This window comes from Pyxicephalus adspersus, chromosome 2 (assembly GCF_032062135.1).
Source record: "Pyxicephalus adspersus chromosome 2, UCB_Pads_2.0, whole genome shotgun sequence".
NCBI classification, from domain to species: Eukaryota; Metazoa; Chordata; class Amphibia; order Anura; family Pyxicephalidae; genus Pyxicephalus; species Pyxicephalus adspersus.
Genome location: NC_092859.1, coordinates 115036670 through 115051197, shown reverse-complemented (window position 1 = coordinate 115051197; position 14528 = coordinate 115036670). Strand labels below are relative to the sequence as shown.

Here is a 14528-nt window from a genome sequence, read left to right as displayed (position 1 = left end):
TTTCAAGTGGAAGATGCATAGAGTGCAGGAGAGTTCACAATAATCCTAGGAAATGCTTCCAATTTGTTACAAATAATACCGGCAGAATCGTATTTCTTGTTATACATCCCATGTCACATATATAATATCTCATTTCCAGTATGTGGGATGTACCACTAGGATGCTGGCACAGAGGATATGGAAACACATTAGTAATATTGGAAAATATTTTAAATAGCACATCTCCAAACATATTAGACTGTTCACAATAAGGATCTTAAGACATTGATTTTAGAAATTAGATGGGGTCCAAAATAACTAAAGTTTCTTTACTAAAATGAAACAAACTAAAGAGGAACTAAACTTAAAAACTAGTCTTTCAATGATTAATCTATTCTATACTTGCACTAAATAGTCAGTCTTCCCTGGTGGCACAGGCTGGATCAGCTTGTATCCATGAAAAATAAAATGATTTATGAAGTGTCTAGAAGTGGCCAGGTTGTCACTGGCAAGTTTACGTTTTCTTCTTTTCCTGACCTTCTCCTCTACCCACTTCCCTTCCCTCACTAGCTGGAGCCCTCTACATGGAGAGCTCACAAGCTAAAAAGAAGCAGAAAGCAGCTGCAGACTGAGCAGTTGCACTTGAGTGACATGAGAGTCCCAGGCGAGGAAAAAAAAAATCTGCATAATTAGGGCAGTGAGAGTGGATTGTAAACATTCCCACCAAGGATGGTATTTCCCCGATTGCACTTCACCACCTAGGTGATGGAGAGACCTGGGGGTTTGGCTAGAACTCGTTTTTCATGTTTAAAGGTAAAAGCAAGCTGAAAAAAGTATTCAGATGATTATAACTTGGGCTTAGGAGTTTTTTTGTCCCTAAAATTTCTAAAGGGTTAATAGGGGGTAAAAACTTTAGCACATTCAGGTCTTGTGCAATTAGTTAATGTTACATAATGTTGATAATATCTTTGTGTCTTTGTCGAATTTGTGCCTTGCTCACAAGGTGGATGACAAAATGCATAGGACAGAGGAAAGCAGTATTATGCCATCCAGGAAAAGTGCACATATGACAAACACTGGAGCACAGTGGCAGATTTTCCGGTGTACATTTGCTCCTGCTTAAAACAGATGTAAAGACACCAATCCCTCTGCGATCCTAGTCAAATCAGTCTTACGCTGTCCTATTTTCATAAGCTGGACAACCAGGTGCCACCATCTTCTTGCTCTTGTTCCAGGTTTTTCTTTGTATATAACCCTGATCTCGTACTACACAGACCCAAGATTGGTGTGATGTGATTTTGGAAAATGTAAAGAAAAAAGTGCCAATCCCACTGCGCATCCAGAGATCAGCGGTTTTTTTTAAAATAGAGGAAAGCTTCTTTGAGATCGGACATGCACAGATACGTGACATGGGTATCTCATCAGGCTGCAGTCTTTCCATTCAGTATGTACTGCTGCTGTGGTATAGACAGAATGAGGAGGGGCCTCCCTTTAGGTGAATACAAGATAGTTAAAAACATATATATGATAGGTCCACTTTAGGTGATTATAGCTGTATTAGTGCACCTGCAACAACAACAGAGTTAAGTAATGTCTGTGATACTTTTTTATATGCACATTTACACTTTCAGGACAAGTTTTCATGATTACCCCCACTTCTGTGGTCCAAGCACATTTATCAATTGTCTATGCCCAACACACACTGTATACTGATCTTATGTACAGAAGGGATGTGATGTGTTGTTCTTTAGTCTTTAAGGCCTTGGTGACTGTAACAAAAAGGGGCAGATGTCAGATATTTATTTTCAGCAACGTTAAAATCTGTATGTGGCTATAAAGAGAGGAGCTCTATAATGCCAGGAGCTTTATATGGTTAAAATATCGGTGGGTGTGGAAAGGGTTTCCAGCACAAGGGAATCTATGCTTTTATCTATCTATGCTGATGGAAAGAGGAGTTGGTGTAAAGAATGGCAAGGGATACGCTAAGAAGACTGATACGCTGGCTCTGTTTAGGAGGAGTTCATGACTGTCTAAAATAAACGTTCTTACTGTCCATGACCTCATTCAAAATACAGTTTAGTATTTCTTTAAATAGGATGACAGGTACACACACACAGGGGTGTTTGCATGTCTACATCAGTTCCACAATCATTATGCAAAAAATAAACAAACAACAGGTATAAAGAAAATTCTGACTAAATATAGCCATGTTTAATAACAGTATAATGATGGCAGACATCCAGAGGAGGATATCACCTTCAAAACTAGATGATTAATGCTGTCTTCAAATATTTTCTGTTGATAGTATGATTAAACTTAACAATTTAATATAATTTTACTGCAATGCAAATGTAAGTATTAAATAAAACAAATATCTGTGAAGATATGTTGTTCTAATTTCAATATTTGAATGCCCATAAGTAACTTAAGTCAAAACATGGGTATATATATATATGCACCTAATATGGCCATTGAGCTTACCTAACGGGCTACATGCTGGGTGGGTCAGCCCACAGCAGGGAGGTTTTCACAGGTAACTGGTAGACCATGAGCAATTCATTGGATGATGGAAGATTCATGCCAGTGCATACCTGCCTGGGAATGAATGCTTGCCTGTGTGCAGACATAGGCACACAATGCAGAAATGACATCTGCATGTTTCCAAGTATGCCTAAAAGGTACTCACAAAAAGCACTCAACCCTTTCCATTTGGCCTGGAACTTTGAGGACACCAAAGGTAATCTTACAGTTAAAGAGGTATATTTTTTGGTTATGACATTTTGAAGGTTGAAGAATGACTGTGAAAATCTAACATGTGTGTGCAGTGGTCCCCCAACAACATTTAGAAATCCACTGTGGTGGATCACTACATCTTAAATCAGGTTGACTGTATAAGTAACAGATGGTACCAGCAGTTTATTCAGCCAGTAGGGCAGTGGTGGTGGTGAATATGAATAACATGGGCGCACAAGATACCTCCAAGGTCTACCAAGGCACCCAAGGTACCTCCAAAGTATACAGTTTTCCGAATGACAGGAGGCAAAGATAATGCTCTGACATACCAGGTGTTTAGCATGTTGTGTTGGTAATTCTGTGAATGTCTTTTGTTTCACCAGTGGCAAAGCTTATGCCCAGTAACAAGAAGATACTTCTCCACCTGGACACAAATGAAGACTGAAGAAAACCATGTAAGTATATAGTGTTTTGCTTTCTCTCCTTATGTGATCTGATTCCTAATGCAAAACAAGGAATGGATGCTACCAAAATGGCAATAAAGATACTTTAGCCTGACATTTTCCTCTTTTGTAGAAAATGAAATTTAAATTATGAAAAACTAATCAACCTTGTTAGGAAGAATAACTTTCTCTAATTGGCCTGTTTATCAATGTTAATGGGAATGAAAGTGAAGGTAAATCAATAATGCTGAGTTACCACCAAAAAAGAAGAACTCTTCCAGTAGTGACTCTTGTTCCCATGACAGGACCAACCAAATATATTCTGGCACAGAGAAAAGTGTGCACACACAGAATCCTAACACCTAATTGTAGAGAATTACAATGTGTTACATTTATACAAATGTTATAACAAGATCCTTGTTATGAGCTTTCAAAAAATATCTGTGAACTTGCATTGCAAAGTTTATTTCAGTATATTTGCATGTTCAGAGTGCACTACAGTGTTTATACAATTCATTTGCTACTAAATCATTCACATGACTTTTCCCTGCATGAATAAATGATGAGTAGACAGTGTGCTATCTCATTTTCCCCCTATGCTGAAAGGAATTAACATGCACTATGTAAATTCACCCTCCTGGCAGTTGTCTACCACAAGCTATGACAAGCGCTTAGCAAGTTACTCTCTAGGGACAGAGAAGTAAATTACAGAGTATTAACAGTTTACCATGTGCATCCAGGAAACTGGCATATCAGAGCTATTAATTGGATTACTGAGAACTGAAGAAATTATTGGTGTCAAAACTAAAATTCCTATTGTTATTGTTTCAGGATGAGAAACTAATTTTCATATCTTCTTACAATCCCATAATAGTAAGCATTGCTTAGCGGCCATGTGTCTACTATGTATAAACTTACATCAACAACAGTCCCATTATTATAAAGAGACATGCATTTTATAATAATTATTAGAGGTGGGCTGTTGAGTCAAATGTTGGCTCTGACATTCCAATTGCTCACATTTATTACATGTTGATTGCAGAACAGTCCTAGAATGGGAAATTGCAAATTTGCCATCAAAGTCAGAATGTACAGAAAGTACAGCTATATTCCCAACAAATTTAGAAGCTTTAGTATATATTACAAACTATTTCTCACTTGGTGCAAGGTATGATCTGTCCCAATACAGTGCAAAAGAGGTTTTACAATAGTAAAACTATTATTATTATTGTATTTATATAGTGCTAACGTATTACGCAGCGCTTTACCAAGTCCATAGTCATGTCACTAACTGTCCTTCAAAGGGGCTCACAATCTAATATCCCACCATATTCATTTGTCTAGGGTCAACATTTGGGGGAAGACAATTGACTTATCTGAATGTTTTGGAATGTGGAAGGAAACCAGAGTACCTTGGAGAAACCCATGCAAACACAGGGAATATATGCAAACTCCATGCAGATGTCCTGGCCAAGAGTCAAACCTGGGACCTAGCGCTGCAAAGGTCAAAGTCCTATCCTCTGAGCCACCATACCACCCAAAAAACTATCCATCTTTCAGTACCCTTTTTATTCTGTTAAACTGTGAGTGGTCCTCAGAACTGTAATAATTAGCACTCACATGTGACACGTGTGCTGTTCCATTCAGCATTCTCCTGTGAGCCCAGGTAGCGTGATGATGCATCCCAAGTGAGTGTGTCCATGACAGCCTGAGCTCACAGGAAGTGGCTGAATGACACTGGAAGTCATTCACACTTGAAAAGGATTACTAACCAGTGACAGAGCATATTGGGGACATAAAGTATTGGAGGGTAAAGAGTCAAGCTTTTTATTTTTTTTTTAAATGGGAGGAAGAGTGAAGGATTTTAGATAATACATTAAATTTAGAGACAAGTGAAAACATTTCAATTACAGCACCGCATAACACAAAAGACATCCACAACACTTTCTATTTTTCTCTGATATGCCATTTTTTTGCCTATTTTTATATCTGTTATGAATTTAGTACAATTTAACTACCTAATATGACAAGGTCTGCTGGTCACTATTTTAAAATCTATCAATGGTATATGAAAAACACAGAGCAAGGCTACACCAATATTATGTGGTATCTGTATGATATATATGATGTCCTGTCAGATATATGGAAGTGTACAGCCCTATGCTTCTGTAAGCCATAATCATTAAATTATTGGCACTTGGGAATCAAAGGAAGGGATATGTAAAGCAAGCATTTTTTTCTTCTGACACTTTCATAAATAATAATAATATTTTTTGTAAACTACTCTGCATTATTCAGGAGGATGAATGTAAGAATTACATATTAACCTTTTTTAGTTAAAAAACACCACTTAATTTGCAGCATAGGCATTTCCATAGCCTATTGCCCCCAGATGCATTGAGGAGGTTGTAATAGGTCTATTGATTTAAATCTGGCATACACTATCAATGAAATAAGAGAAAACTTCTAGGCAGAACTTTTGATGCATATTTTACAGGTATTTACAGCTAGTCTGGTAGGCTGAGTCAGCTATTGTGGTTTTATACATCTTGAATACTTTATTAGATCTCCTTTACAACATGTTCTGTTCACCTGGAAATTTGGGGAATTTCCACCAATCTCCTCTTCTTCCTGTAACTTTATGCATGATATAAAATAAATAATAGAAACAATTTGGAGACTGGAACCCATTTATAGGGCTTAGTTTGTTAAAGCTCTCAAAGACTGGAGAAGATAGACTATCATAGGAGAACCTGGGTGATCCAGCAAACCTGGAAAGGATCTGGTCCAGGATTGAAAATTTTTGCCAAATTGCAAATGATTGTAAGAAATCAATTCCAAGTTTTCTGGATCACCCAGGTTCACCCAGGATGGTCTATCTTCTCCAGTTGTGGAAAACTTTTATAAATCAGGCCTGAGTGTGCGGATCTATAAATTTGTCAATTAATAAAACAAATACAAATACAAACTGTAATAGTAATAGTTTAACAGCTCAAACAATAAGACCTTTAAAATTGTTGTTTTTGTTTAGACTTGAAAACATGTGAGCCACATTTCACACCACAAGGAATGAACACAGAGGATCAATAGTTACAGTTCGAGGTGAAAACGCTGTGAACAAATGTAACACTAAAATCTTGTAGTGTTGATGTGTGGATGGATAAATATTTGTGCTGCTTTTGAATTCACAATGACATGTATGGAGAGAAAAAAAAATGTTCTGGTTAAAAATGCCAGGGTAGAAAAGCTTCTAAGCTGCAAAATTACAAATGGAACCACCTGTGCAATGCTGAAATTGACTTTTAAATGCTACTCTGGCTGGAAGGAAAATTCCACAAGGAACAATGAAAGTCAATATATTGTACCTGCAGCATTTAATCTGGGACAGACATTGCAGACAATATTTTTGGGTACACTGCAATGGAGAATTCAGAAGCTTCAGTGCTGTGTTGTATTGAACTATTCAGATTCAGGTATAAGACATGCTAATACATTCCAGACTTTTATATTCACCCTGTTGTTCACCATGAAATAAACACAAATATAGGTGCCTATGTAATATCTCAGGGTGGTGCTAGTACAGGTAACCCTAAAAGTGGGTCCCATAGACTCTGTGTGGCATTTCAAACTCTCTAAGCTGATTCTATTTGTAGGCTTCACTGCCAGGGAAGGGGTGTAGGGTTGTAGATTGGCACAGGTCACCCAAATGTCACTTCACACAGACATAAATTGTAAGGGAGAATTCATTATCAATAATGCACCTTGTCTGTGCCTCCTGAGTTGGTGAGGATGATCTCTAGTCTTGAAGGCTGCAGAACCCATTGCTGAGACATTTTCATGTTGGACTACTAGATGTTGATTAGACCATCTGGACTTGTTTTAAATTAGAATTATTATAGATTTAGTTTTATACAAATCAGAGCAAAGCAGTGAAATGGACAAAACAAAACATGGGAAGTGTTTTGCATAAGTAATGATTTTCTAATGTGACCTCTTGCTGGGATATTATTTGCCAGGAGATAAGCCTAACTTAGGCTACGTCCACACATCAGACGATTCTGGTCCAATTATCAATTCAGGGCTAGTATTGGACGAGAATCTGATATGTGTAAAGCAGCTGCCCGACGTGGTTCATCTTTTCTGAGAGCCACAAACGACTATAATGCAAGTGAAGGCAAGAGAGTGCAGCGGCATGCTGCTCGCTTGTTCTCCTCCTCCCCTCTCCAAAGAACAGAATGGGGCTGTATGTATAGCGCTCATTCATGCATCCTTCAGTCTTTTGGTGTTGGAAAGGGTTGTGAATGTCCTTTCCAATGACAAAAGTCTAAAGTGTGTACATAGCCTAAACGTAATAAAACCTATATATTAGATTAGGTAAGACTACAGTTTTGTAGACTTGTTTTGTAGAGCACAGAGAAAATTGCACAAATTTTTAATACAGTTTTCCCCTTTATTTTTGTTCATGCCTACTTCACTTGTGCATTGCACATTCTTTTTATTCTTTGAAAGAAATTCATGTGGATGTATACACTGGCCAGCAGTGGCTGAAGCTCACAGTTTTACTGCAGTGACTACAGGAGGATGGACTAGCATATTGTACGTTGGGTAATTGTTGTCCAACTCAGGAGTGTGCAGGTAGGGGGGGGGGGGGGTAACTCTACACCTGTAGTAAGTATTGTCACCATAATAAAGAAGTGTCTGTGTATATATCTTCCCTATATGCAGTGGCAAGACAAGGTCATTTAGCATCTAAGGCAAAAAGGCCAAAGTGAGACTGATCTGTGAAGAGCCCATGCTGCAGGTCTTGCTCAGACCCCTCAGGTCCCACTTACCAGATCCAGACCACTCACCACCCCCCCCCATCCCATCCCATCCCATAAGGTATGTGTGATGGATCCTTGATTTATTGATGACTCGCAACAATAAATCAAGCCTGCAAAAAAATTCCCATAGCAGCGATATAGCACTGCACAGAAGGGCTGGACAGAGCGTTAGAAGCTCTGGAAGTATTATTCAAAATGGCATGTATGAGCATGTGTTAATTACTGATGTAAACATAAATAGCAAATCTTTGTGAAATTTGTTGTGCAATAGGCGTATCCATGATGTCTGGTTTGTAGATTATTATACTTTGCCAACATAAATGAGGTTTCTAATAAAGCAAACAAGAGATAGTTTAAGACTTTTAGAATTCGTATTTGCCACTCAGTGTACACTTTATCACATAAATATACATGCATACATTCTGAATTACCCAAATAATGTTCTTTAGGAACAGGTCTGTTTGTTCAGGGCAGATTTCTACTTTGTTAGTCAATAGATCATTATCTGAAGTTGTTTTCCTGGGAACTGTTTGTTTTCTAATATATATTTGTTCCATTTGTTTAATGTATATATTAGTTTAATATTAGTTTGGTGTGGTTTAATTAAAAAGACAAGACATTTAAGTTGGAGGGCCATTTGGTTGGAGGGCCAACTAAAAGCTTATCCTTTGCTGGTATATGGTATCTGCTAGAATGGCTGGGTTTAAGCTTAGCATCTTGGATCTCTGCTTTCGTAGTTGCAGTTCTGTCGACACATTATTCCATACTTCTATATGGAATATACTTCATATTATCTACACACTCCTTGAAAGAGCAAACGCAGACTTTACCATTTCAGTAAAAACATCAATCAAATGTTCAGAAAACAAAGGTAGTATATACATTGGCTCCACCAAATATCTTAGCTTCTCTTATCAGTTGTGGTATCATACCAAGGCTAAAGCTGCGTACACACGGCAAATTTTTCTCGCCCGATAATCGGTATCGGCCAATTATCGGGCGAAAATCTGCCATGTGCATCGTGCAGTCTTTTCTCGTTGGAAAGGATCGTGAAAGATCCTTTCCAACGAGAAAAATTGCAGGTGTGTACGCAGCTTAACTCTTACCAACAATGATATAAGACAAATAAACCAGTGAGCCAGCAGAAACTGTGAGGAACATTTCCAAACTACCTGCTGGTCTCATAACCCACTAAATATAAATCCCCCTTCCTGCTAGTAAATGGTCTGAGTAAGTATAATCTCCTCTGATCTTGCTTCAAAACACAACAGTGCCTCATATTACAGGAAAACCATTCAAAAGAATCATTCATTTCTTATTAACACAATTGCTTTATATATTTAAAAATGTATAGAGTGTGGGATTTTGCAATGTCACTGGCCTGCAACAGTCCTAAAAACCTTCCATTGTGCACCATATAATTTACGACTGCTATTGATGTTACAGCAATGCTCTGCAGCTGTCCTTATATTTAGTATTTGTGATAGGCAGGAGGCTACAATGTTTGATAAACAATACAACTTCTTGATGCCCTCTAGAGGTCAACTAAAGAACGTACCTAATAGAAGAAATGCCCCTGCAAGCTCCAGGTTTAGCAGACACATTAAAGCAGAAATTCATTTCATAAACAAAAAATTGCAGGCAGGCAGCTCTTTATTGCATAACAATAAAAACAAACTTACCTGCCTGTTCACTATCTTCTGCTAAATCTGCATGCGCAGTTCAATGTACAATCCTAGCATACGTGGGTGCTGGGAAGTTGGGAGTTTAATTCCAGTTTATTGACTGATACACATGTGCAGATCTGCTGTGAAATTTGCACTTGACCAAACAATTATTCAATTTTCCAATTACTAATTTGTCGGAGATACCAAAACATGGCACATATTGGATTTTTTTTGTTGATTCTACATGATTGTGTACTGTATACTCTTTTTTACCTTGAACTAATATGTGTTTGTATTGCACCTAAAGGGCAAAAACTCTACATGTGAAGGGCCCTTCCATGTTTACTATACAGTTGGCGAAGAGTAATATCAATGGTGACTAGGGTGTATATGGTGTACTAGCCACCAACTGAACACTTTTTCATGGTAGTCTGACAACGCAGATTATTGTAAGGCAGTGGTTTAATATTGTCAGTTTGCGACAGAAAATTCTGGTACTGACAGGACCTCCAGGTAAGAAACTTACCAGCACAGTCACAAAAAGTTATTTGCTTAAGAAAACCATATTCAGCAGGATGCAATGCTGAACATACTAAAAAAACAATTCTACTTTTACACACACATCAAAACTTAGATACAGTTCTTTATAGCTGTTCGGTCTTCATGTATGTTTATGGTTAAATGGTAGAGCTTATGAAAATGCTATACAGGCTGAGCTCACTCCCTTTACATAACAATAAACAAGGTTATACAATCTTATATTATGCATACCTGAGGCAAAAAAACATCAAAATGTGCTGCTGTGATTGGCTGAAAGGATGCCTATTAGATATTTGCTTTAGCAAGCAGTTAAACAGTCATACCTAATAAAGTGGCTGCTAAGTGTATAGTCCTAATGCTTTGAAAAAAGCATTGAAGGTTTAAAAATACTCTGGTAAATCTAAAAAAACTAAAAAAATTCCCAGTATCACCTAAAGCTTGGCACATAGTAGGCACAGGCAGCATGATGGAAAGTAGTAATAATAATCCACAATTTTCTTCATACAACTTGGAAGCCATCAACAATGTGAGAATAATATATAAAGTATAAATGTCTTGCCAATCAAAGAAGCAATTTTATTTTAATGTCTTTAAGCAAAATATATAGAAGTACAAATAGTTTGTAGCACATAGGTTCAAGGATTGCTTTTTATTTATTCCAGAGAAAAAGGGACAAATTAAACTGTATCTAAACCCAAAAACAAAAGTGTAATAAATTGCAATTTACACATATGGTGTTGTCTTTAAATTTATTTTTCGGTTTCATTAATCTTCCTTTCTAAACACCAAAGCATCCTTCTGTATTTCAGTAATACATTTACTCTGCTTCAGTCTTTGGGGATCATTATGATTGGTTGTATTAGAAAGTAAAGATCAGCAATGTTTCCACACCAGTAAAACAGTCAATTGCAAAGATCAGTTTGTGTGTGTGTGTGTGGTTGAATTCACAACTTTCCTTCTATCCTACAATTCTGTAATACCTTGTCTCAGGTCACCTGATCTTACAGTACTTATAACGATGAGTTAAAATAACAGCCAATAACCAAATAGTATTAATGATAAGAGAGTAGTATTAAAGACAAAATGCCTGCCATTGAATCATAAATTCCACTTAGAAAGCAGACACAAAATGCTCCATACAATCAAACATACATTGTTTTTACCAGTTGTAATTAATCATGGCACTTTAGACGTCAAACATCCTTTTTGCCCTAATAGAAGCCTTAAGGCACTATTCAATCTGTGCAGTCCAGTGTGTTAACGTGTGCTTTGTTGTAAGGCAACAAGCATTGTGTATCGACAGCCCATCCAATTAATTGGGCTACTAAAGAACCACAACAAACCAAGACAGGCAAACTGAACTAAGTTTTCCAGTGCAAAGCACCACAATGCATGATTACGCATTATTGTGGCCTCTTCAACACAGCTTGCAAATTGGGCTGCTTTCCAAATTAATGGCACTATAGCCCACTAACACGTGCATGGTGATACTGTGATGTAATGTACATGAATGTGCTGTGATCCTGATCTTACAGTGAAACTCTGGTGTTAAATTTTAAAGAGGAAAAAACAAAGCCTTGTAAATAATTAGGAATTTCAAAGAATTTCCGCAGCTTTACCTTTGTGTTCTAAAGAAACCCATGTTTACCTTTTACAAATGGACTTCTAAAAGCGAGGATCTGCAATTAATGTCACCTCCTGGTCATTCTTAGTGTTGTATTAAGAATAGGAACGTCATCCCCTACTTTTCTTTAGCCTTGAAGAGTATTACCACATATATCAGCTAAAACTAAATGCCTATTATAAATAATTCCTCTAATTTGCTAACAGCTCAATGCAGGCTTCTGGGAAACACAGTACTCTAATCACGTGTAGAATTTGTTTTCTAGAGTTATTCTGCAAATGAAGGGTGTACAGAATGTATCCTTCACCACGGCTTGCAATTTTCTTTTTTGCTGTTTACCTCCAGTCCTGGAAACACAACAAAAAGGAAGAAAATCTCTGCAAAAGTGAGGGTAAGCTTTCTTTAGAACAGGTGTAACTGGCACAGGCATCCCCAATGGAGAATTTCTCATCTATTCTGTTCCACTGACAACTGCAGAAGTATGGTTTTTCCATCATCCACCATCCCGTTGACAAAATAGTCAGTGAGTTTACAACAGCTTGAATTTCCCCAATGGTGACACAGACAGCATTAAAATCCTGGGGTTTCAACATTTAGAACAAAAAATGTTTTGCCCTTTAATATGCTTTAAATTATAAAATGGCTTGTGCCATAAAAATATATTGTAGTGGTATACAAAACCTTTTTAATAAAACCAAGTATTCCCTAATGTTGGTAAATGTTGGCCTGATATTGTGTGTAAATGAGTGATAAGGGTTATTAAAAAGTTATTACTGTAACATATTCATAAGGTTTGCCTGACTTGGGTTTTGACAGATAGTAAGCATACTGTATTTTGTTGGATGACATATACAGTTTAGCACTGCATTGTTATATTACCATACCTTTTTAGTAAACCAATACTAAAGGCATCTGTTAACTGAGGATCAAAGTTAAAAAATTCTGAAAGGAGTACAAGGCCTGAAACTCTATACAAATAAAGTCTGAACACCAACAAGTTACAGTGCACCTGGCGCATTAAAGCAAATTTAATTATACTCTTTCCAATTTATTCATCTTTACGGCCTAGAATGCAATCAGCAATTAAAAGTATAGGTATAGCATAACAACCACCTGATTTATTTAGCTACATTTCTTTATTTTTAAAGAACAAATGTTATTTATATGTAAAACAAAAAAACTAAAACTAAGTTACTCATTTGATGTATAGGAGAGAATGGTGTGATAGTGATGATCAATGTTTCCACAACCAGTTAACTCCTGGAACTCCTGTTCAACCTTCAACCTTTAGATATTATTGATATTACCATTAAAGTATTAAATAGGTATAGGTAGACTGTATTAAAGACATTTGACTATGGTAGGAACATTAGTTTGTGAGTCCCCTTGAGGGACAGCTAGCACCATGGCTATGGACTTTGTAAAGTGTTGTGTAATATGATGGCGCTATTTAAAAACTGTGTAATAATAATAATAATAGTGTAAATACTTTTTTTAGTTTTTTTTAAAATACAACCGGTGGCCAATTGGGTAGGTAAATGAAAAAAAAAAAGGAAACGTATTTTTCCTTTGTACCGCTTACCTTTCGGGTTCATACCCAGCCTGTAGCCTGGTAGCGCTGTACCTCTGAGCCGCTGTCTCATGCCCATGAAGATGCCCACTGTGCACAGGTGAACAGCCATTAAGCAGTGAACGTCTCTGTGAGGAATGAGTTGGGGAAAGCGGGGGTTCCTTTACATCCCCTACAATTAGTCGATAGTCATATAGTCCTTGTTGAGCATCACCATCATACCTGTACCCATCCATACCCAGCAAGTTGGTGATTTGTACTGCTGGGCAAGAGTATTTAAAGAAAAAAATGATACAGGCATTCACCAAAACATCCTCTGAAGGCTGCCAAAAGTAGTTTGAAGAGCAGATCTGCCCAGTCTGGTTGTGTGACTGGCCTTTAAGTTTTAAGACAGGTTGCCCTTGGTGCTGAACTCAAGCAGTGCAGACAGAAGGCTGGCTTCCCTGAGCTGTGCAGTATCTGTCAAAGAGGATCGGAGTATTTAACATCCTGATAGCTAGGGAATTTGCACACTTGCAGATTCCCTGCCCCCTTTCCTCCCTATGTGTGTCTGTCTCCAGGAGCTGTCTCCACCCAGAGGACAGAGAGTTGGTGTTTCACCAGGGACTATGAAGTGCTATGTCCTTCCTTCTTCTGGGCACCTTTATCAAGGGAGCCAGGTGGCCCAGCTAATGCTGATGTGAGCATACTGCTTTCTCAAAGCTTAGTGTGCAGAACAACAGGCAGCCCAGATAAGAAATGTTCAGCAATGTTACTTTAAAAGTCATTCTACAGCTTGGGTGCACAGCTGCACATCAGCTGCTTTTCAACACATACAAGCCTGGCTTTCCCTATCGCTTGTGTAACATAATTCTTGAGTGATTGCATTTTTACATATGTTCAGTTTCATACAAAATACTTTTAAATGCCTAGATTGTTGGTATGAAAGACAGTTTACTAGAAATAAATTAATACTACAAAAAGAGAATAAAAAAGAATTATAGGTAGAAAAGAATTAGAATGGTAGGTACCTAACCTTACAAAAAAATACTCATAGGACAGGAAGATAGAATAGTATAGGATAGATAGGATAGGTTTGTGTATTATTACAGGGACAAGCTAATCATTCACCAGGCAACACTAGACATGAGCCTAGGGCCGGTAGATGTC

The 14528-nt window shown here is 37.5% G+C and overlaps 1 protein-coding gene across 2 annotated transcripts in view; it reads right to left on the bottom strand.

Moving 5' to 3' along the window:
- Positions 1 to 13811, bottom strand: part of IMPDH1 (inosine monophosphate dehydrogenase 1) — a 77761-nt gene extending 63950 nt beyond the window's left edge. Inside the window, exon 1 of one of the 2 annotated variants that reach the window (XM_072401958.1) lies at positions 13392 to 13811. In XM_072401958.1, coding sequence (XP_072258059.1) covers positions 13392 to 13615 — 224 coding nt within the window. In that variant the 5' untranslated portion in view covers positions 13616 to 13811. The remainder of the gene's footprint in view (positions 1 to 13391) is intronic. The other variant, XM_072401959.1, reaches the window with a different exon arrangement.
- Positions 13812 to 14528: the final 717 nt, after the last annotated feature.